Source organism: Fistularia commersonii, chromosome 1 (genome assembly GCF_037954325.1).
Source record: "Fistularia commersonii isolate RoL2024-O1a breed Wild chromosome 1, RoL_Fcom_v1.0, whole genome shotgun sequence".
NCBI classification, from domain to species: Eukaryota; Metazoa; Chordata; class Actinopteri; order Syngnathiformes; family Fistulariidae; genus Fistularia; species Fistularia commersonii.
In genome coordinates, this window is record NC_141284.1 from 7335099 (window position 1) to 7356813 (window position 21715).

A 21715-nucleotide genomic window follows, 5' to 3' on the forward strand; every position below is an offset into this window, starting at 1 on the left:
GGTCCTGCAATGTTAAAGGACCTCAGTAGCCTCATCAGATAGAGGCGGCTCTGGCCCTTCTCGTGCAGGGCATCAGTGTTGTTTTCCCAGTCCAATTTGATGTCACTGACTACCCCCTGATACTTGTAGTAAATAGTAAAACTTAGAGTGAAGAACTGAAGACTGACGCAAATTTTTGTAACATCTTATATGGAGTGGCAAGTGACATGCAGGCATTTTAAATTGACAGATACTTGCGCAGCACAAATTTAAACTCAAGTAAAGCTGCCTTTTAACCATCATCTCAAACTGAGTGTGCTGGGCAGAGGTGGGATGGGGGAGGTGACCTGAGCTGCGAAAGTGACCAGAAGTTTAAAGTAGTGTATAAAAATGCCACGACTGCCTAAACACATTGTATGTAGTGTCCTTTTTTAACTGACATTTGGGTGTTTTCTTTCAGATCAATATAATTTATAAATAAGGTTTAATGCTTTTGATTTTTATTATATGAAAGGTGATTAGTTATTCAGGAATAGGGACAATTAGTATACTATTTATCATTCTTTCATTGATAGTGCACTTCAGAGTAAGTACTACAACATGATAATGCTGTTGATGATACTGCTGATACTGCTGCTGACAACAATAATAACGATAATAATAATAACAATAATGAAAACCATCATCATAATAGTGATATGACTATTTGGATAATTTGACTTTTGGATAATTTTCTTATAATTTAGATGATTCACTTGATTCTTTTGCTTTCATGCGTATTGAATTTGATTGTATGACCATTGTTTTGTCACTCGGAAAAAAACAGATAAACTACTACAATTCCTTCAGTGCTACGAAAGTACATAAAAACAGCTTACTTCTGGGTTTTTTCTTTTATATTTCAGAAGATATGTTTGTTTTTTATCCATTTGAACTTAATACAATGAAAATTGATTAGCTAATTGGGAAAAAAGACAATTAAATTATTGACAATTCATTCATTAATAGTAAACCACCGAATAACTATAAATAATAAATGAATGATAATGATGTTTGGAGTCCATAATTGCTTTTTGGCTTCTGTTCAAGAAGATAAATGTCTGAAAACAAATGTAAATCAGTGATATGATTGCAGGAGGCTGTACTAAAACAAATTTCTGTCATTGCACACTTTGTCATCATTACTAGTTATGCCTTGTCAAATGAAATTATAGTTCTATTGTAGCTGGGAAATTGCAGTGGTTGAAATTGTGGGCCATGTTTAGTGATGACAGAACCGAATGACAATGCTAGAGATGAGAAAAATAAAAAAAAATAAAGATTAAAAAAACAGTGATGGCCTCCTGGGCCCAGTCAACATGAAGCAACAGCTGCCTTAAGCCCACGTTAACGTATCAGTCATGCAGTCTCACGGTCCAGATAAAAGAAAGGTTGTGTTGCTCAAAGGTTCATGGGGACCGTCAGCAGGAAGCCTGTGGGTTGTACCCTCCGTAACTAGCGTGAACACACTTCCAGCATTCAAACGTGACCAAAACATCAACCAGAAAGCACAAGAATTAAGATGTGGTCTGTGGTCACCATCTGCAGAACCACTACTTTATTGGGGGTGTCTTGCTAATTGCCTATAATTTCCACCTGTTGTCTATTCCATTTGCACAACAGCATGTGAAATTTACTATCTATCAGTATTGCTTCCTAAGTGGACAGTTTGATTTCACAGAAGTGTGATTGACTTGGAGGTACACTGTGCTGTTTAGGTGTTAACTTTATTTTATTTAACAGGGTATAAAACAACATGAGAAATTAAATTCACCTTCAGGGTCTTTCTGGCTTCTGTAGGCTCTGCTCAAAAGAAGAATAAATAGCAAAAACGAAATTCCAAGCAGAAGTGCGCCTTCTTTTGAATATTTTAAGGTAAATCAGCACAAGGTTTTAAATCAGTCTCTGTACTCGGCTTGAATCAGGCCAGGAAGTAGTTCCCTCTCTCTATGGTGATGTTTCAGGGTCGGGATGAAATGTAGCCATAAGATCCGCAAGGAAATGCCCACATATTTTACATAACAAATGTATTTAAATCACTATTACTAGTCCTATTACTACTAATACTACTAGTGGTAATGACAATAATAATGATAATGATAGTGTGAATGTTTGTTTTTCTCTCATTTCTCTATATGTGGCCCTGTAATTGAGAGGCAACCATTCCAAGTTGAACCTCGCCTCTTGGCCAATGATATCTACCTACCTACCTACCTACCTACCTACCTACCTACCTACCTACCTACCTACCTACCTACCTACCTACCTACCTACCTATCTATCTATCTATCTATCTATCTATCTATCTATCTATCTATCTATCTATCCGTCATGAATGACATTTAAATCACACATATTTGCACACACACACACACACACACACAGATATCCTCTGTTCTCAGCTTATATTATATTTTTAATCTGCTGTCAACAAAGCCCGAGATGATGTTTGTTGAAACGACTCTAGCCTAGATGTAAAACAGCAGACAATGCATCTATAAGCGATGTCATCACTGGTACAGTCAAGGCAGGAAAATGTGATGAGGCTATTTTTCTCGCCGTCAGCTTCAAAGCAACAGGGCCGTGTAAAACAAAAAGAACCCACACAGCGCTGTTCCGCTGCTTCCGATGCTACAAAGCCAAAAGAGGTAAGACATTACTTTAGACTTCGCATCCTCGAACACAAAGAGAAAACCACTACTCAGCTTGTGCTTGCAAGATAAGTGGTTTGTTTTCTCTAAAGCAGCATATGCGCCTTCAAATACACACCTCTGACAAAGCAGCCCGCTGAGTTGCTCCAAGACCCTGCACAAATGATAGCATCCCTGAGAACAGATCTATGATGAGTCAAAATACATCACAGAGGCGGCTCAGTGACAAAACACACACATACGTGGTGCTATTGCAGATGGCCTCATTCGTCCGATTAGTTAGTCCAATGACTTGAGGTAGAATTAATGAATCATGAGTTGTTTACGATAAGTGACGCCGTAATAAATAGTTGGAGTGCGTTTCTAATGCCCGTTTTGACGTTTGTTTGAACACGAAGCTTGTTTTGGCAGAGTGTTTTCATACACAATGGCTACGTATCCCCTGAAACAGCAGTTAGGGTTCTTGATATGGTATGACACTGAATAAAAAAAATATAAAAAAAATTAATAAAAAACAAACCTCTCGTATCAATGAGATGCTACTTATGAAATGATCTCTTAAAGGGAGCATAATAACAACTTTTTTTTTTTTTTTTTAAGTGCACTCAGTCAAATGCCTGAAATTAACAAGAGGGTCGATGCAATACCTGTAACAATGGTGGTACTTGGAATTAATTTGAAAAAAAAAAGTTGCATTGATATGGTGAATATTTTATAGCAGGGCTATCAAATTGGTGGTAAAAAAAAGAAGAAAAGTACAATCCTGCGCCAGTTCTCTCCAGATCTTTTGGCTTCATCCTGCTGTCTAATCAGGTTGGGTTGGCAAATTGAAGACTCCAGTTTTTCTGTTGGTGCGAATGAGTACGGCTATATCATTGAAAGATGTGCAGGCTTAACCATGTTTCTCAACCAGGAAAAAAATATTATTGTGGCGTGTGGTGAGGAGACTGGCTGGTGGAACCCAAGAATCCTTTGAGGGTATGATGACTTTCGGGAGCTTCTTGTGGTTCTGTGTTAGAGAACTCCGTTGTATGAATAGTTGTGCAATATTGTTCTTGTGTGACACTAACCTGCACCGTTGGCTGTTGTAACCGGGCATGCACCCATAGTTTAACTATTGGCGTTGAGAACCCCCCCAGGTTTCCCCTGTTTGTTTTCGAACAAACCACCTTCTAAAGAGTATTATCCTGAGAACAATTCATCCTTGACTTTGTTTCTGCCTTTACAAAACACCAGCTTACCAAAATATGCAGGATATACAATGTACAATGTTCAATTTTTTTTGTGTGTTCCAGTCACACGAGGCCATCAGGGATGCGCTGTTTGACAAGGGGTTGCATGTCAAAGTGACAATAAGTCAATATTGTGCTCAATGCCTGCTCCACCAACCACCATTGCATAAGGAAATCAGTGAGGTTTAAATGGAAGACTAAATGCTGGGGATCCCTCTAGAAGACAGGACAGAGACCTACACCAGGTAGACCATGAAACCTGTAGTGATTGTTATCACATTAGGGCTCATTATAGAGAAAAAAAAACAAAACAATTGATGGTTTAATAATTGCCCTCCACTTTGCCTCTTGTCTGCAGGCTGCATTTTCATTGATTGTGATGGGCTGGGCTCAACCTGGGCTCTGTGTGCCAAACCAAAGACCTCTTACCAAAGCATTTTATCAGACACGGAGGCATTCATTTAAAGTACAAGTGATATTTCACTTGCATGGCTCACACTTGTACTTCTGTATTGACCCACGGATATAACTGTTGTTGCATAACGATATTCCATCACTGTTGTATTTTGATTTTTAATATTGCCGGACCATTCGACCACTACTTTGGTATGTATGACTACTTTGTTTCATTGTTTCATATTAGTTGCAGCTGTCCATTTTGAGTGAGATTGATTTTGAAGCAACTCGGAAGGTTTATGTGTATTTATGAAACACTCACATGGCACTCAACCCCCTTTAGAAATTTTACAGTAATATAGTAGGTTGACTAATCTAGATATTTCATTGGCCTGTCTGACATTATTATTATTTTATTTTTTCCATATTTTAGATTGTTAAAAAAGTAATTTCTCACTGTAGGAAAGGACCCTTATTTTACTTGCTATTATAAAAAATAAAAAAAATGAAGAAAAAAATCTGTTGAGGAGTTGAAGAACCGCCACTATAAAAGCCCATGTCCCTGCTTTTTGGACATGTTTGTGTTTGTGTGTGAGGCTCACCAAGAAGTATGATGATACAGATGAGGATGGCAATGATTGCTCCGGTTCCCAGACCAGCGGCAATGATCCGCTCCATGTCCACGCAGTCGCCGTGATCATCGCACTGGCAGACCTTGACCCGCAGGTAGGAGGTGTTCGACATGGGCAGATTGCCGGAGTCGGTGATCATGATGGGGACCTTGTACATACCGTGGGCCAGCGAGCCAATTCTCAGACGGAGCTGGGCGTACTCGCCTGATGGGGGAGATGAAATGAGGAATGTGATCAGGAAAAGATTTCTGTGATTTCAAAAGATTGATACACACTTGATACAAGATTGTGGGGCACCAAGTAGAGCAATCGTCTTTGGCACCGAACATTCTTGGTTCGATTACCAGCTCCTCCTAGTGTGTCGAAGTGTTGTTGAGCAAGATATTGCTCCCCTAGTGCTGGCCAACGGCAGCCATGATGGGTTAATTGCAGAGAATGAATTTCCCCACGGGGATTAATAAAGGATCAATTACTCTGATTCACTACTTTAAATGCCTAAATCGAGCAGAGGGTGGCTCTGTAAATTTGCCAAAGCACATTCTAGAGATCAACAATATTCAAGATCACAAATACAAATGAAGAAAGACATCGTAGGAAAAGCAGTTGCAAGTTTTTAGTGCTTAGAATTTTGCTTTGCAGGATGGTATGGTGAGATAACGCGATGCCATCCCAAAGGATAAAAAGACTAAGAAGGGAACTGATGTTCAATCAGTATTGAAAGTTTTGTAGGCTCCCCTACACAGGGTAGCCCTTGTAGGGCTGGAGCCTTTCCAAATTATCACTTTGCAGGAGGCAGGTTCACCCTGGGCTGATTGCCAATCAATCATGGGGCCACATATACAGACATACAACCATTAAGTCAGCCAACCATAAAGTGAAATAATAGCCAAAATATTACAACAAGAAAATGTACTTTGTATATATTTGTATATATATTAATTACATATTCAACAGATGATAAGTCTTCTTCTTCTCCTTTCGGCTTTTCCGTTCAGGGGTTGCCACTGTGAATCAACCTTGTCAATCTAAACCTATTCTCTGTATCCTCCTCTCTCATATCAAATACCTTCATATCCTCTAGCACTACGTCCAAAAATCATTACGCCCATTAATCTTAACCGATATTTACCAGGTGCAGCAAAAACTCAGGAATATGCTGATATTTTTCACTGACCGTTGAGGCGGCTGAGTGTCCAGTTCCGGCGCACGTCGATGGGACGACTGGCTAGCTCGAAGACAAAGGGCCCGGCATTTGGGCTGAGGTCCGGGTCGCTCGCCGTGAGGTTGATGGCATTCGGGTCCGGCCTTTCGCACATCTCCACCTCCGGGGGGAACACGTGCGGTGCATTGTCATTGATGTCCAGCAGGAAGATCTGGAGGGTACCAGTCCCACTGGCGGGTGGGATGCCTGATATCATTGAAATACATTGTCATTACAATGTTTCTTTTTTTTTTTTTTTTTTTAACACCATTTACAATCCAAACAAAAAGATGAGAAAGATGTTGAAGATTAGGGAATCTAGAACCCACTCTGGGGACTGGAGAAGAGAAAAGTAAAAAAAAAAAAAAGGTCAAAGGGTTTATCCAATCAAATACTTTTTGTTTTTCGAGCGAGTTTATTAGAAAATAAGGGAATTGAGTGAGATACAGGTAAAAATCAATTTCTTATATCCCAAAAATAATGTTATGATTTTAAATTATATATTTTGATGTGCCAAAACCATAGAAAAATTAAGACACATTCAAAAACATACTCTTTAAGCTCTCTTTAACTCATTTATCAAATTCTCAAAGTTCTCAAATCAGAGTTTCATTCCTGATTCATACAATAGCTAGTCTGACAAAAGGTGACCAATCATGAATATCTGTAATTTTGATGATGGCATGTAATGCTTTGATATGCCAGTGTACAGGAAGCTGGTAGCACAGCAGGGTCTCTGTATCTGTCAGAAGGGGGGGTGAAAGGTGTTTCTTGTCGCAGCCGCTGGCAATGACATTCCTCCTAACCAATTTTCCACTTCGAACACACTAGATCCTCTTCTCTGCGACCATAGAACCCAGCTGGGATTGGAACAAGGGGGGTTGGGAGTCGCCCGGCAATGATGCACATCAGAAAAACACATCAATCATAGTGAATGAAGTGAATGAAAGCCCTGTGCACGAGCACTTGCACCCTGCTCCAGGAAAATTTCTCCCCAGGTTATTCATTAGAGGACAATAGAGAAGTGCAATCCAATCAAGGGTTGATAATATTAACTTATGTCTTTAGTGAAAAAACAAAATCACTGATAAAAAAAAAAAAAAAATTAAATGTCTATGGCTTCTTACAATATGGAGCGCCATTAGATTTTTTTTGTATAACTTTCTTAATGCCTCTTGAGACTTTAGCTCCACTAAAGAAATCCTGAGAAATTAGCCCAAGTGAGGACCGGTACTTGGAAACTGATTGAAATTGACGAATTCAAGTGTTTTAAGGAAAAAAAAGGTACATGGAAATTGGGCCAAAAAAATTGTAATATGTTTAATTGATTTTAAAATGGAAAACTTGAAATTATTTTAGAAATGAATGAGTGGTCAATAAATTATGACTTTTTGTGATTTCTTGTAGATTTCTTGTAGATTTCTAGGTGAAAAGAATTAACCACTTTTCCTGGCCATTTCCAAGCAATTCTGGCAGGAAATTCTTGCACATGTCAAAGACGGCTAGTTTTTCCAGATAAATCACAGGACAATCTTGAAAATATCAAATGAAGCAATAGGCAAAAAAGGAAAAAAATAAACGAAATAAAAAAATAAAAAAAATAGATTAATTATAATTTTCCGAAAAAACAAGATCCAACATTTAGTTTTGGCAATGATCCGTATGTGGAAAATGGAATTCAAAATTAGATGATTTTTGAGCATTAAAAAAACAGAAGAAGATAATACTTTTAACAAATAATTTTGAAATAGTAAGCTTAATATTATTTTCTATGAAAAAAACAAAAAAAAAACAATGAATGAATGATCTCTCCAACCCAACGTTTAGTTCGAGGAGGACCCTACGTGTCTGCGTGGGCTTACTCTTGGTTCTCTGGTTTCCTCCCACAGTCCAAAAATAAGCAGCAGATTAATTGCAAAAAAAAGGCCCAAAATGACTGAGTGAGTGAATATTTGTCTGTCTATATACGTGACGCAGTGATTGACTGTCGACCAGTCCAGGCTTTACCCCGTTTCTGGCCGATAAGATACAATCCAGGATCCAACCGGACCCCGAGTGCAATATAAGCAACAAATGATGGATGGATGGATGGATGGATGGTAATAATTCATTCATCAATTTATATCCATTTATCCCTTTTTCTAAATTCTGGGTTAGTTTGTCACTGGGTTCTTAAGAAATTTTGTGAGTAATTTCAGGTCAATCATTTCAATCTGGAAAAGAATCAAATGAAGCAATAGCCAAAAAGGGGTGCGGGTAAAGATAATAAAAAATAATCAAATCAAATAATATTTTCTGGAAAATCAAGATCTTAGACTTGGCTTTGACAATTAGGAGAGTTTGGATATGAAGGATGAAATTCAAAATGAGATGTTTTTTGAGCATTAAAAAGATGAAATCTCACATATGTTGGTGCATCGTTTGTGTGTGTGTGTGTGCGTAAAGGTGTGTATTGGTGTTGGGCCACAGCAAGACAACAGCCCTCTGATCTCACCATTATCAGATGCCATGAAGGTGGCGTTGTAGAGGTTGTTCTTGACATAGGCAGACTCCCGGTCAAGGATAGCGATGGTGGAAATGCGACCGTTGACAGGGTCGATTTCCAACCAGTTGGCAGGGTCATATAGTTTGGAATACCTGGATTTAGACAAAAAAGAGAGGGCAAGAGTGAGACAGAGATACTTCTTTATCTGCTGTGTGTTCAAAGCACAAAAAGCTATTGGAGAGGCAATAGATGGCAGTGGCGGCAAATACTATATTCACATTCACTATATTATACTTCCAGAATGTAGCACAAAAACTGAACGTGTCTCTGTAAAGCTGTTATTTTGCTCGCTGTGACTTGACACTGAAATGCATTCATCACGCCTCGCTGTCGTGTGGCTGAGGAACGACTGACTCGAGTTAACAGCTTCCAGCAGACGACCGGCAAGCCAAAAAAAAAAAAAAGGACACCATGAACACATGTTTTGGAGCTTTATGATTGGTCCATTAAAGAGCTAAAAAAGGAATAAGATGCAGGATATAAAAGGATGAAAAAGGAGAGAAAAATCCAACCAAAAGGCTTTCCTGGCCGTCTCTTTAATATACCCTCTTAATGGATGTGTGCGTGTGTGTGTGTGTGTGTGTGTGTGTGTGTGTCTGCGTTTGTGTGTGTCTGCGTTTGTGTGTGTGTGAATGTTATTTTGTGATCAAAGTGTGTCTGCCATTGGCTGTTGCTAGGCTACAAAGACATGAGTACTACATTTAGAAACAAACGGTGAGATTTAAATGAAAGGAAGATGGGAAAGGGTGATGATGGTAGTGGTGTTGATGGTTAGGCTCAAAACGCAGCGGCTCTATTGGTAGCTCCATCCGGCAGGACAGACATTTTCTCCAGGCGAGATGCTTAAGAGAAAAAAGTCAGCATTCTTATCAGCTTTACTCTTGCAGCAGTTTGGCAGCGCAGAAACGTGCGTCGCCCCCTCGTGAATTGCCGAGGCAAATGTTCAGCCTGTTGCCCAAATTGAATCGGTCATCTAGCACGGATTGGGAGTGGGGGGGGGGTATCCAACTCTCTGGATACGAAGAGGTCAGAAAGGGTTGAGGCAGAGCTGCTTGTTCGATGCGAAATATCGTAGAGCTTGGGTTTGATCAATATGACCTTGATTTGTAAGCCTAGTGTGTTATTACATAGTTTGAACATGGTTACTCAGGCTGATTAAGCCCACGAGATGCAGTGTGCGTTTTTAGCGTAACCAGTCTTACCTCAGAGCTAATGTGTGTGTTTTTAGAACTTTAATGCTCTAATGGGAAATGGAGAAGGCGATTGATAACCAAGGCAAGTCTTCAGTTTTATTGATTTAAACATAACCCAATGAGTATGATCTGGATATATCACGGTCAAATTTCATGACTAAGGGCTGTATGTAATATAAAACTGTCAATACAATCAGCATGATTTAAAAGCCAGACTTAATTTTTTTTTTTTTTTTTTCCCCTTTGGTACAATGCGTTACGTCAGGATTTCAACTTTTCCTTTTTTGGCTCAAACCTTTATGTCAAATGACATAAGTGACATAAATATATTTTAATTGAAACACATTCATATGCTAAATCGTAACATCTCATGATTTCACGATTCAGCACCTTGTTTTTTCTTAATATTTCAGTAAATTGCAAAACCTAAATACAATGTAGACTTTTCCACTCCTTACAGATCTGTTGGGGTCCTCAGTCATCCAGGTCATGGAGAATCCTTGTTGAAATCTTCTTGTCTAGGCAACTGGACTTGAATTTCTTCACTTGAAGACCTTTCAATCCTAATCCTTACCTTTTGCCACTTACAATATTCCATCTGACAGACAGGTCAGAGGGGGGGCACAAGCCAGTGTCTCTCTGAGTCGGCCCAAAACCCTAATAAATGCAGAGGGTTGTGTCAAGAAGGGCATCTGGTGTAAAACTTGTGTCAAAGCAAAATACGCGTCTTCAAACCTAAGAATCTCGTACCGGATCGGTCAGGGCTCGACCACCATTGGTGCAGATAACCTACAGGTGTACCAGCGGAATTGAGCTACTGTGGATCAAAGAAGGAGAGGAGGAAGGTGTGTTCGGCAGAGAAGAGGATAAAGTGTTCAAAGCTGAAAAAAATTGTTGTATGTTGTATGGTTTTCACGGAGGATTAAAGAAAGGCTCTGGTGTTCAGGGAGAGCTTCCTGATGACTTAACAACTACAACTAATGTGATCAGGGAGACATGTGGGAGAGTACTTGTTGTATTGTCTGGAAGGAATGTAGATAAAGAGATTTAGTGTTGGAGTTAGTAGGTGCAGAAATATACACAGAGAAAGAAGTTAGCAAAGAAGACGTGGGAAAGTCAGGGTACTGAAGAGACCAGATATGACTACAGGAAGATACAGCGTGAGGTAAAGATAGAGGTAGCAAAGGAAAAATAAAGGGTGTGCGAGGACTTGTATGCTCGGCTGGACAGTAAGGACAGTAAGGATGGAGAAAATGATTTATACAGATTGGGAAAACAGAGAGATATAGATAGAAATGATGTACAGCAGTTTCGGATGATTGGGGACAGAGAGGGAAACGTATTGACAGATGCTGGAAGAGTGATGGTAAGATGGAAAGAGTATTTTGAAGAGCTGATAAATGAGGGAGAGGAGGAGAGCGTGTTCGGAACCAGATATAGAAGAGGAAAGGCAAGTCTGGGACTGAAAGTAGGGACTTTGAATATTGGGACTATGACAGGAAAAGATAGAGAGTTGGTCAACATGAATCAGAGAAGGAACGTGGATATACTGTATGTCAGGAGACCAGGTGGAAAGGTAGTAAGGCTAGAAGGCTTTAAGCTGTACTATCATGGTACTGACAAGAAGAGAAATGGAGTAGGAGTTATCTTGAAGGAGGAGTTTGTTAGGAACATTCTGGAGGTGAAAAGAATGTCAGATAGACTTATGAGTGAGAAACTGGAAATTGAAGGTGTGATGAGCAATGTTCTTAGTGGCTATGGCCCGTAGGTGGGATGTGAATTTGAGAAGAAGGAGTTAGATGAAGTGATGCAGAATATCCCCTGAGATGAGAGAGTGGTAATTGGTACAGACTGCAATGGGCATGTTGGTGAAGGCAATAGAGGGGATGAAGAAGTGATGGGGAGATTTGGAGTATAGGATAGGAACGCAGAGGGACAGATGGTGGTACATATTGTGAAAAGGATGGAAATGGCTGTAGTGATGACTTTTTTCCAGAAAAGACAGGAACATTGGGTAACTTATAAGAGCGGTGGTAGGAGCACCGAGGTAGACTACATCTTGTATAGACAAGGTAACCTGAAAGACATCAGTGACTGCAAAATAATTGTAGGTGAGAGTGTAGCCAGAAAGCATTGCATGGTGGTTTTTAGGATGACTGGTGACAGGGAAGATCAAGAGGAAAAAGGCAGAGCAGAGGACAAAGTGGTGGAAGCTGAAAAGGGAGGATTGTCAGGGAGGAGTTGAGAAAGGGTCTGGGTGGTCAGGGAGAGCTTCCAGATGATTGGACAATTACAGATAGAGTTTTGAGGGAGACAGGTAGGAGAGTACTTGGTGTGTCATCTGGAAGGAAAGTAGGTAAGGAGACTTGGTGGTGGAATAATGAAGTGCAGGAGTATATATACAAAAAGCGGTTACCAAAGAAGAAATGGGACACTGAGAGGACTGAAGAGAACAGACAGGTGTACAGGGTGATACAATGACAGGTAAAGATAGCGGTAGCAAGGGCAAAACAAAGGGTGTACGAGACTTGTATGCTTGGTTGAACAGTAAGGAGGGAGAGAATGATCTGTATAAGGTGGCAAAATTGAAAAATAACGATGGAAAGGATGTACAACAGGTCCGGATGATTAAGGATAGAGAGGGAAATGTATTGACTGATGCTAGAGGAGTGATGGGAAGATGGAAAGAGTACTTTGAAGAGCTGATGAATGTCAAAAATGAAAGAGAGGCAAGGGATGAAGAGGTGACTATTGTAGACCACAAAGTAGCACAGATAAGTAAAGGTGAAGTCAGGAAGGCATGAAGAGGATAAGGTGTGAAAAGGCAATTGGTCCTGATGATATACCTGTGGAGGTGTCTAGGAGAGGCAGTAATAGAGTTTCTGATTCAATTATTGAGGAATGGACAAGAAGTGTGATGGAGCTCATTTTTAAAAATAACAGGAACATGCAGAATTGTAGTAACTCCTAGAGGGATAAAGTTGATGAACCACACAATGAAGCTACAGGAAAAAGTAGTAGAAAGAGTACTGCTTGTGAACAGCAGTATGGCTTCAAGCCAAGAGAGAGTACTACATATGCAGTATTTGATTTGAGAATGCTGGTAGAATACTACAGAGAAGGCCAGAGGGTGTTGGATTGTGTCTTTCTGGACCTAGAAAAAGCATACAAAAGGGTGCCGAGAGAGGGATTGTGGAATTGTATGAAGAAGTCTGGAGTGGCAGAGAAGTATGCTAAACTGGTGCAGAACATGTATGCTAGATGTGCGACAGTGGTGAAGTGTGCTTTAGGTGTGACAGAGAAATTCAAGGTGGAATAGGGACTTCATCACCATTGCAAACAAGAAGGGGCTCAGAGATGATCCCTGATGGGCAGGCTGACAGATGAGTCAGGAATCCCATGGAAGATGAGGTTTGTATTGTGATCTGCAGCGAGAACAGGGAGCAGGCTGAGGGAAATCTAGAGGCAGAGGTATGCCTTAGAGAGGAGAGGAATGAAGGTTTGTCACAGCAAGACAAACTATATATATGTGAATGAGAGGGACCCAAATGGAATGGTTAGGCTACACGGAGTGGAGATAAAAAAGATGGCGGATTTTAAATACATATGGTCAACAGTCCAGAGCAATGGAGAGTGTGGAAAAGAGGTGAAGAAATGGGTTCCAACAGGTTGGAACGGCTAGAGAAACGTGTCAGGGGTACTGTGCAATAGAAGAATGAAAGGAAAGGTGTGACAGCTGTGAGACTAGTTATGCTGTATGGTTTGGAGAGAGTGGCAGTGAAGAAAATACAGGAACCAGAGCTGGAGGTAGCACAGAAGATGAAGATGTTGAGGTTGTTTTTAGGAATGATGAGGATGGATAGGATCAGGAATGACTTTGTCAGAGGGACAGCACATGTTAGATGTTTTACGCAGAAGAAGGATCAGGAATATATTATTGAAAGAATACTGGGGTTGGAGTTGCCAGACAGGAGATCTAGAGAAAACCCAACGAACAAATTTTTTTTGTGAAAGTGGGCATGAAGTTAGTTGGTGTGAGAGACAAGGATACAGAGAATAGGATTAGATGGAGGAAAGTTTATTTGTTGTGGCGACCCCTGAAGAGAATAGCCAAGAGACAAGAAGAAGATTTGACTGACATGTGACCAGCCAAGGTGCCATGCAATATGTTGTGAGTAATGTTGTAGTGAAAACACTGTTTTTCTTATCCATCATCCACCAGTTATGCACATTCCAAGAGAAAATCTTCTCAAACTATATAAATGTTCAAATTCTGTGTCCTACTGTTCATTAATGCGTAGCCATAGTTTTTTGTTTTTTTTTGTTTAAGTTATGTGGCCAAAGTTTCTCAAACTATGCATTGCGTTCATATCATATCATATATAATATGAGGACACATTCAAATGCGACAGATTTCATATTCTTTAAAATAACTAAAAAAATGTTTTACTAATATTTGTAAAATGCACTTGAGTAAAAGCCTGCATAAGGGTTGGGTGTCTTAAATTGGACCATAAATGCACAATAAGCCAAATATCTAGAATTTTCCATTGACGTCCACTGAAACTGATGTTATATTACAGTATAATTACGTTACAATTTCCATTTTCCTTGAGGGTAAGATATAGTAAATTTCCATCTGCATCAAACAAGTGTTTTCTTAATCTCTATAGTAAGATCAGTGAGCTTAAAACAGTATTTTGACACAAATTTTTCTTTCAGTTGTGTGACTTGGGTCTATCATATCAACATCAGCCCCAAGGAAATCTGGGAGGCTGTGCCCTGATAGGTCCAATTGGGCTCATGGGCCATGTGATCAGTCACTGCTGGCTCTCACTTAAAAGCCATTTCAAAAGTAATGGTCCGTTTCAATCTCAGTTAAGCAGCTGATTTTTTTCTGCTTTTTTACTCATATAGGAGTCTCAGCTTCCTGAACAAGGGTTCACTGTGTTCTCCTACATTTGTTAATCCAATCAGGGGCATAATATGTTTGTTGTTTGTATAGAGTATATAAGTGTTGTTTTTCTTCATATTATTAATCTTTTGTAATCTTTCGTGTAGCCCGGTCTAAAATTTTATTACAGACCATGCGGGCTAAAGTGTCAATGTGTTTTAACATTTGAGTGGAATTGAATGGGACTGGAATGGCAGTGGAGCATTTGATGTTTTATGTTTGGGATGTGTTCATGAATGGTTGAGAACAAGGTTTGATCTTGTCTAGGGTTTTTGTCATTTATTTGGGAGTCGTGCTTTTAGTCGCCGCAGGCTTGCGTGAAGCGTGCAGCTTGGCATGTGCTTTTGTTTGCATCCAAACTTGTTGGGTGTCAATATGGTGTTTTCTTTGGTTGTGTTGGTTGATGTGGACTTGGTGTCCGATCCCATGCATGGGGGCGGGATCTGAATGAGGAAGTGCGGTTGAACATCTAGGCGCGAAGCATTCGACTGCTGCGTTTGCTCGAGGGAAGTTTGTGAAGCTAGGCTGAAAGGAGAATGGTCATAAAACATTGTGGATGCAGAGTCTACGTTGCTGTTTTCGACTATTTAAACCTGTGATGAGTGAATACTCGATGTATATGATTTTAATGCTTAGACGATATGTTTAAGTGCACATATGCGATGCTAATCGAGCGTTAGCATTGTTAGCATTTTACCGCAAGTTAATTTCATATTCTGTATGTAAAGTATATGAGCTTGGATGAATATATGAGACTCATTGGAGACTTTTAATGCTGAGTGGACCGAGAGGAATTTTCTGGACTCTTCCGCTGAGGCTTAACAGATGAGTTTCACCGAGTACACTTCATAATGCCATGATGCCAAGTCATTGCCAACCTGTTTGCCGAGAGGGAATCGCATGGTGATGGACAACGTTTTACTATCCATTGCTTCTGAACCAAAAGGATTTGTGAGTACATCAAAGCACGTGCATTTTATTTTGGGGCTTGTGAACAAGTGAAGCGGCCATTTTCTGTTTTTCTGGTCCAACGAACCCGAGCATCGAATCAGGCCTGCCACGATTGAACTTTCTGAGAAAAACAAAAAGGCCTTTAAGGTTATGGTTTTTGAACTGAACTGAACTTGAAGGGATTTACATGGTTTTTGAATATGTTTATGTAGTTGCAAAGCGACAAAATCTCAAATGAACGCACTACCAATTTCATTTAATTTTTCTTTCTTTTAATTTTGTGAAACTAAACTTTAACTTTGTACTTAAAGAGATCTGTGTTTTGTCTTAATTCATATTTTCTCCTTAGAGATGGAGGCACTGCCATAATTAAAAAGCATAAATAAGTTTAAGTTCAAAAAAATAAGTATGATTGTTTCTCCTGTTTACCACTGAAAATTTCACCTAAGTAACGTTCCCAGGGCCCCACCCATTGTACTATCACTGCATTAACTAAGAGGTTAATACCTAGCTACTTGGGTTGGGTGCTGCATTCGTAATAATGTTTTGTCATTTTAAAACTGCTAAGATGTTTGTGCATTATTCATTTATTTGCGGGGACAGCAGCCAATCCCAGCTGACACCAGCCGAGAGGCAGGGTTCCAAACGACCTGGTTGACTGTAAAACACTAATAGACACTCACAACCGTTCAGCCTTCAATTAAGCTACTGCTACTTTTTGAATTCTTGTGAGAACCCATAGAGAACCCACATGGAATTGTCGGTAGAACAGGAAGGCACTAAAAAAGCCTTGTCCGTCCAGAAGTGTAGTAAGGACAGCATGCCCCCCAAAATTCATTTTATATATATATATATATATATATATATATATATATATATATATATATATATATATATATATATATATAGGGATATATACATATATATAGGGGATATAGGGAATATAATTAAATATAAAAAAAAATCCAGTTTGTCTGTACAAGACTAGTTTGCAACAAGAATGCTTACATCGATTGTGATTTCAACCTTTGATTTAATTCGTATTTGATATTTTGGGAAAGTTAACGTGTAGCTCAGTGGTAAAGTGCATACTTTGCATGTATGAGGTCCTGGGTTCTATTCCTGGCATCTCCACTGTGAGTCACTTTGGATGAAAGAGTCTACCAAATGACTGTATTCTAATCTAACAAAATAAACAATATGCACACCTAAATTGCAGCTGGAAATGCTCTCTGGAGGTTGCAGGTTCACATCAAATCTAATCTAGTCTGGATTGGATATGCAACGGAATACTGACATTTAATCACATTCGAAAAAGCTAAATGCTATGACCCCCACACGAGGCTCTGATGACTCTTCGATTCATCAGCAACTGAGAAGATTGTCATTCCGAGGAAACTTTTGCTTCCGCTCATATACTCAAAATCTAATCACAGTGCCTCAGCTAAATTATACAATCCATAAAACACATCATAATTGGGTCTTAGATTGTATTAAGTGCATACTAATTTTCTGGCTGCTTCACCTTGACAGTCACTGACAGTGATTCAGGCATTAATTCCAACTGAAGGCTAATTTTTAAAGAGGTGGCAGGTGAAAAGCCACTGCGCTATTCCGTGTAGCGACATGAATTCTTCTCGCATCCACTAACAGTTTCACTAGTTGAACATATTTACGTTTTGAATTCATGAACTGAATTGCTGCTAGATTGGAGAGCCTGAACGATCTGCTCACCGGATGGTTTGTCTCATGAAATGGTCTGGATCCTGGGCAGTGAAGGTGGTAAGCAGGGACCCGGCTGGGGGCCCCTCCTCCAGCTTGATGAGCTTGGGATTGGGGCTGAACTCAGGGCTCTCGTTGATGTCCAGGATCCTCACTGACACAGTAGCTGAGGACTGACGAGGTAGGTGGATACCACGGGCCAGCGGGGCTTCGTTCTCCGCCTCTACCGTCAGCATGAAGGAGCGGGTCAGTTCAAAGTCAATAGGCTGACGGAGGGAGAGAGAGGAAACGCATTCCCTTGTTTTATTTTGTAATTTTGAGATGACGTGTTTGTGATCCTTAGATGTCAAAAAGACAGCTGTTTCCACTAAAATTTCAGTATTTGAGATTCAAGCAGATGTGATTGTTTTTAACCATTTCTGATGAGTCAACAAAACCTAGATGCCTGTCGTTCCTATGGATATTATCGTATTTTTTTGTATTTGAAACTGTTTCTGCCGACAGAGGGTGGTGCGGACATGCCTAAAAGAATGGGTTACTCAACCTCATTTTGGGTTCATTGAGTGGCTTGATTGAATCAATGCATGCAAATAAATGGAAATGGATGGATTAAAAGTGTTGGATGGGAATTTTAAAAAAAGTGGCAGATAGTAATTTGTAAAAAACGACTGAATGTGAGGATGAGAAGGATGGGCTAACTGCCAATTGCAAACTGTCACAAACCACCTGTTACACTGTAGGTGTAACACAAAAGAAAAAATAAGTAGTCCAGATTTTATCAGAGTCGTGAGAACGGTGCTTTAACATACAGTTGTATCCTTCAAAATAAGTACATAAAATGTCAGGATGAACCGGAACTTTTCCTTGTGCACAGTGAATTTAAAAGATACTTGAATAAACTCAAAATTAAATTCAAACCGTATTTTTTGAAGAATGTTCAAGGCTAATTTTTAATGAAAAGGCTTCAATCTGTGTGACAGACTTTTCTATTCTCTACCATGCAGTTCCTGCCAATGAATCTAACTGGTTCTGTGTTTTTCATTCAGTGTCTTTATTATCATCCCTGCATCACCACCTCCCTGTCCTGACTCTTGGATCATAGTATCAAGCTTATTCACTTTTATTCAATCACATAAATAGTACTCAGCCACACATATCAGCTGTGTAAAATTAATCCTTATGAAATCCAAAAAATAAGTTATCCATCCTGTTTTTGTTGCAAAATATTGTTAATTTATAGTACTTTTCTCAAGCAATGTACTTCATATAATACATAATAATATAATAATATAATAATAATGGCTCATAGAGCAGGGCGAATTACCTCTGGAAACAGCATTTAAAAAGTTTCCAGAATGCAAAGGGAAAGGAATTATTCATGTAGCTCCCTATTCTATTCTTTGCATAGAACTATCTTGATAAATAAATAAATAAATAGATAGATAGATAGATAGATAGATAGATAGATAGATAGATAGATAGATAGATAGATAGATAGATAGATAGATAGATAGATAAATAAATAGATAAATAAATAAACGTATGAATGAATAAAATAAAATAAAATAAAAGTTAACAAAATATAGCAGTAGATAAGTGGATTAGTGCAATACTCCCTTTTGATGTTTTAAAAAGGCTGGTTACACCTGTATATGAGGTTCTTGTGTTTTCTTGGCTCACCTTGACCACTGTGAGCAGCCCCTCATTGGTGCTGGGGTCAGTGGGAATGGAGAAGAGCCCAGTAGGGTCTCCGGCGATGATACGGTAAACAGAGACCCAGGCTGAAGTGTGTGGCTGGTCTTTATCCGTCACCGTCAGGTTCGCCACAATCACGTTCACCCTGTTCTCATGGACCTCCCCGAAAATCTGATACAAAAGTGCAACGGACACACGCAAACCCCAAAACGCACAGACACGCACACACACACACACACACACACACACACACGCCCATACACACTTGTTGGTAAAAACATCAATATGTCAGGCTGAAATGGGCAGCAAATGATGACAGTCAGCAAATGAGAATGGCCACTGTCTCACACCACTGATCATCAAAACTATATCCCACTAGCATTGGGGGCTTCCTGCCTGAACTGTTTCACTTAACTGGACGAGATAAAAATATCTGCCTTGTCTTTTCCCTTCCCACACCATCTACCTCCACCAATATATTTCTTTGAAGAATACAAAAAATCTATCTTTCAGATTGCTGTATATATATATATATATATATATATATATATATATATATATATATATATATATATATATATATATATATGTGTGTGAGTGTGTGTGTTGTGCACCAACGTACTGTGTCAGTAGTGAACTCAGGCGGGTTGTCGTTGACATCTGTAATCCTGATATTGGTGGTGGCTGTGTTAGACAGACCGTAGGTGGGGTTTCCTTCCATGTCAGTGGCCTCAATGATCAGGGTATACTGGGTGACTTTCTGTGGGAGTAGGAATGAAATGAAGAGTGTGGACCTATGGAAACAGACATTAACTAACTGTGCTCAATGTTTTGTCAAATGTTGTTTAAACAATAGTTAGTCAGAATGATTGAGTAGTTATAAATCCACAGATCCCAACAATTGGCCCTTTTCACAGAGAGATTCTGTAGAAAATATTTATAATTTGGTTGACATTTGTTTGTTTAAAGTAGCAGATAAAAAAAATGAATTAAAGGAAAAACTTGATCTACAAGCATAGTATAATGATTTTTTTTCTAATTTAATTTTGCCATTATTTCATTATGTTTCTTGTTCCCAGGTCTCAAATCCCTATGATGATTAAAAAAAAGTTAATCTTGATGAGATGGTCTGATTAGACAAAGATGAAACAGACCGGAGTTAAGTGAAAAAGCTGTTTCGCAAATTTTCAACATCACGCAACTTTGAAGATGAAGTAAAAAGTTTTGTCAGATAAACGTGCCCCCACCCCCCAAACCCCTCACACCGCTTCAGTGCAAAATATTATACAATTAAAGCCTTTTGTTGGTGTGGAAATGGCGAGCGCTTGGAGGCATGACAGATCAACTGATGTAAGATTCTGACTAAAAAAAGCTACAAGCTGTTGTTACACTGTCAGAATCACTGCGGGCCAGGCAGTCAGTCACAGGCTGTGGAGCATTACATTAGCATGACACACACACACAAACAGATACACAAAACACGCACGCACACACACACACACACGCACACACACACACACACACACACACACACACACACACACACACACACACACACACACACACACACACACACCTCCCGGTCGAGGCCTGCTGCCACAGTGATTATGTCACCAGTCCTGTTGTTAATAGTGAACATGTTGGATGAGGGGCCTTGGGGACTCTGGGACAGAATCTTGTATCGCAGCATCCCATTGGCTGTTTTTGGATCATCCTTGTCCACTGCTGTAACTGTCATCACAAAGGATCCTATGGGAGAGAGGCAACACAAGTCGGCATAGCTATGTCAGTATGCCTATGAATACATCTAAGAGTTAGGTATGTGTGTGTGTTTGTGTGTGCATGTATATACCAGGCTTCGATCCCTCAGGAACGGAGCCATTAAAGACAGTGTGTGTGAACTCTGGTCTGTTGTCATTCTGGTCAATGACATTGATGACAATGTCGATGGGGTTCTCCACCTGATTTCCATTCAGGTCCACGGCATGGGCTCGTAACTGCACACACAAAACACGCTCCAATATTAAAGACTTCATGGTTGTCGAGTAAATAATCCATTCCCTTTTTAAAATGTTTTTTGAGCTTCATTGAAGAATGGATTACTAGTCAACTTTGAAAATAATGGCAGTGTATTTTCACCATCAACAGTCATTAAAAGTCAAAACCACATGACATTCCCTTCTTTGCTTTTGGTAATTAACTTTGCTCACTTGGAAAAAAATGGAGAAACCCACTGGGTCTTGATCATTCCAAATGCTTATTAAGTATAACTTAATAATATTGAGCTATAATTCTGGGCAGTATAGAGGGTGTTGGACTTCAGCCAGCTTTTGTTGGCTAAAATTGGCTACAGTGTCTGTCAAGTTTGACAAATTAGCTATCATCTACTCAAAACCGCCAGTCTCTGATGTAGGACTGATGCAAAATTGGCATGGGATTAAACCTGTGGTAAACAGTGACCTCCCTCAGATATCCTAACTCTTTCCAAAACAACATTTAGGTTTAGGGATGACAAAATATTTATT

General features: G+C 39.5%; 1 protein-coding gene across 1 annotated transcript in view; it reads right to left on the minus strand.

Moving 5' to 3' along the window:
- The window catches only part of LOC147237277 (cadherin-2-like), a 121794-nt gene that overhangs the window by 13846 nt on the left and 86233 nt on the right, over positions 1 to 21715 (minus strand). The window contains exons 6-13 of the mRNA XM_086146359.1: positions 21043 to 21187; positions 20767 to 20939; positions 19813 to 19950; positions 19176 to 19361; positions 17508 to 17761; positions 8625 to 8767; positions 6104 to 6337; positions 4900 to 5133 (exon numbers count right to left, since the gene is read on the minus strand). Coding sequence (XP_086002485.1) covers positions 4900 to 5133; positions 6104 to 6337; positions 8625 to 8767; positions 17508 to 17761; positions 19176 to 19361; positions 19813 to 19950; positions 20767 to 20939; positions 21043 to 21187 — 1507 coding nt within the window. The remainder of the gene's footprint in view (positions 1 to 4899; positions 5134 to 6103; positions 6338 to 8624; positions 8768 to 17507; positions 17762 to 19175; positions 19362 to 19812; positions 19951 to 20766; positions 20940 to 21042; positions 21188 to 21715) is intronic.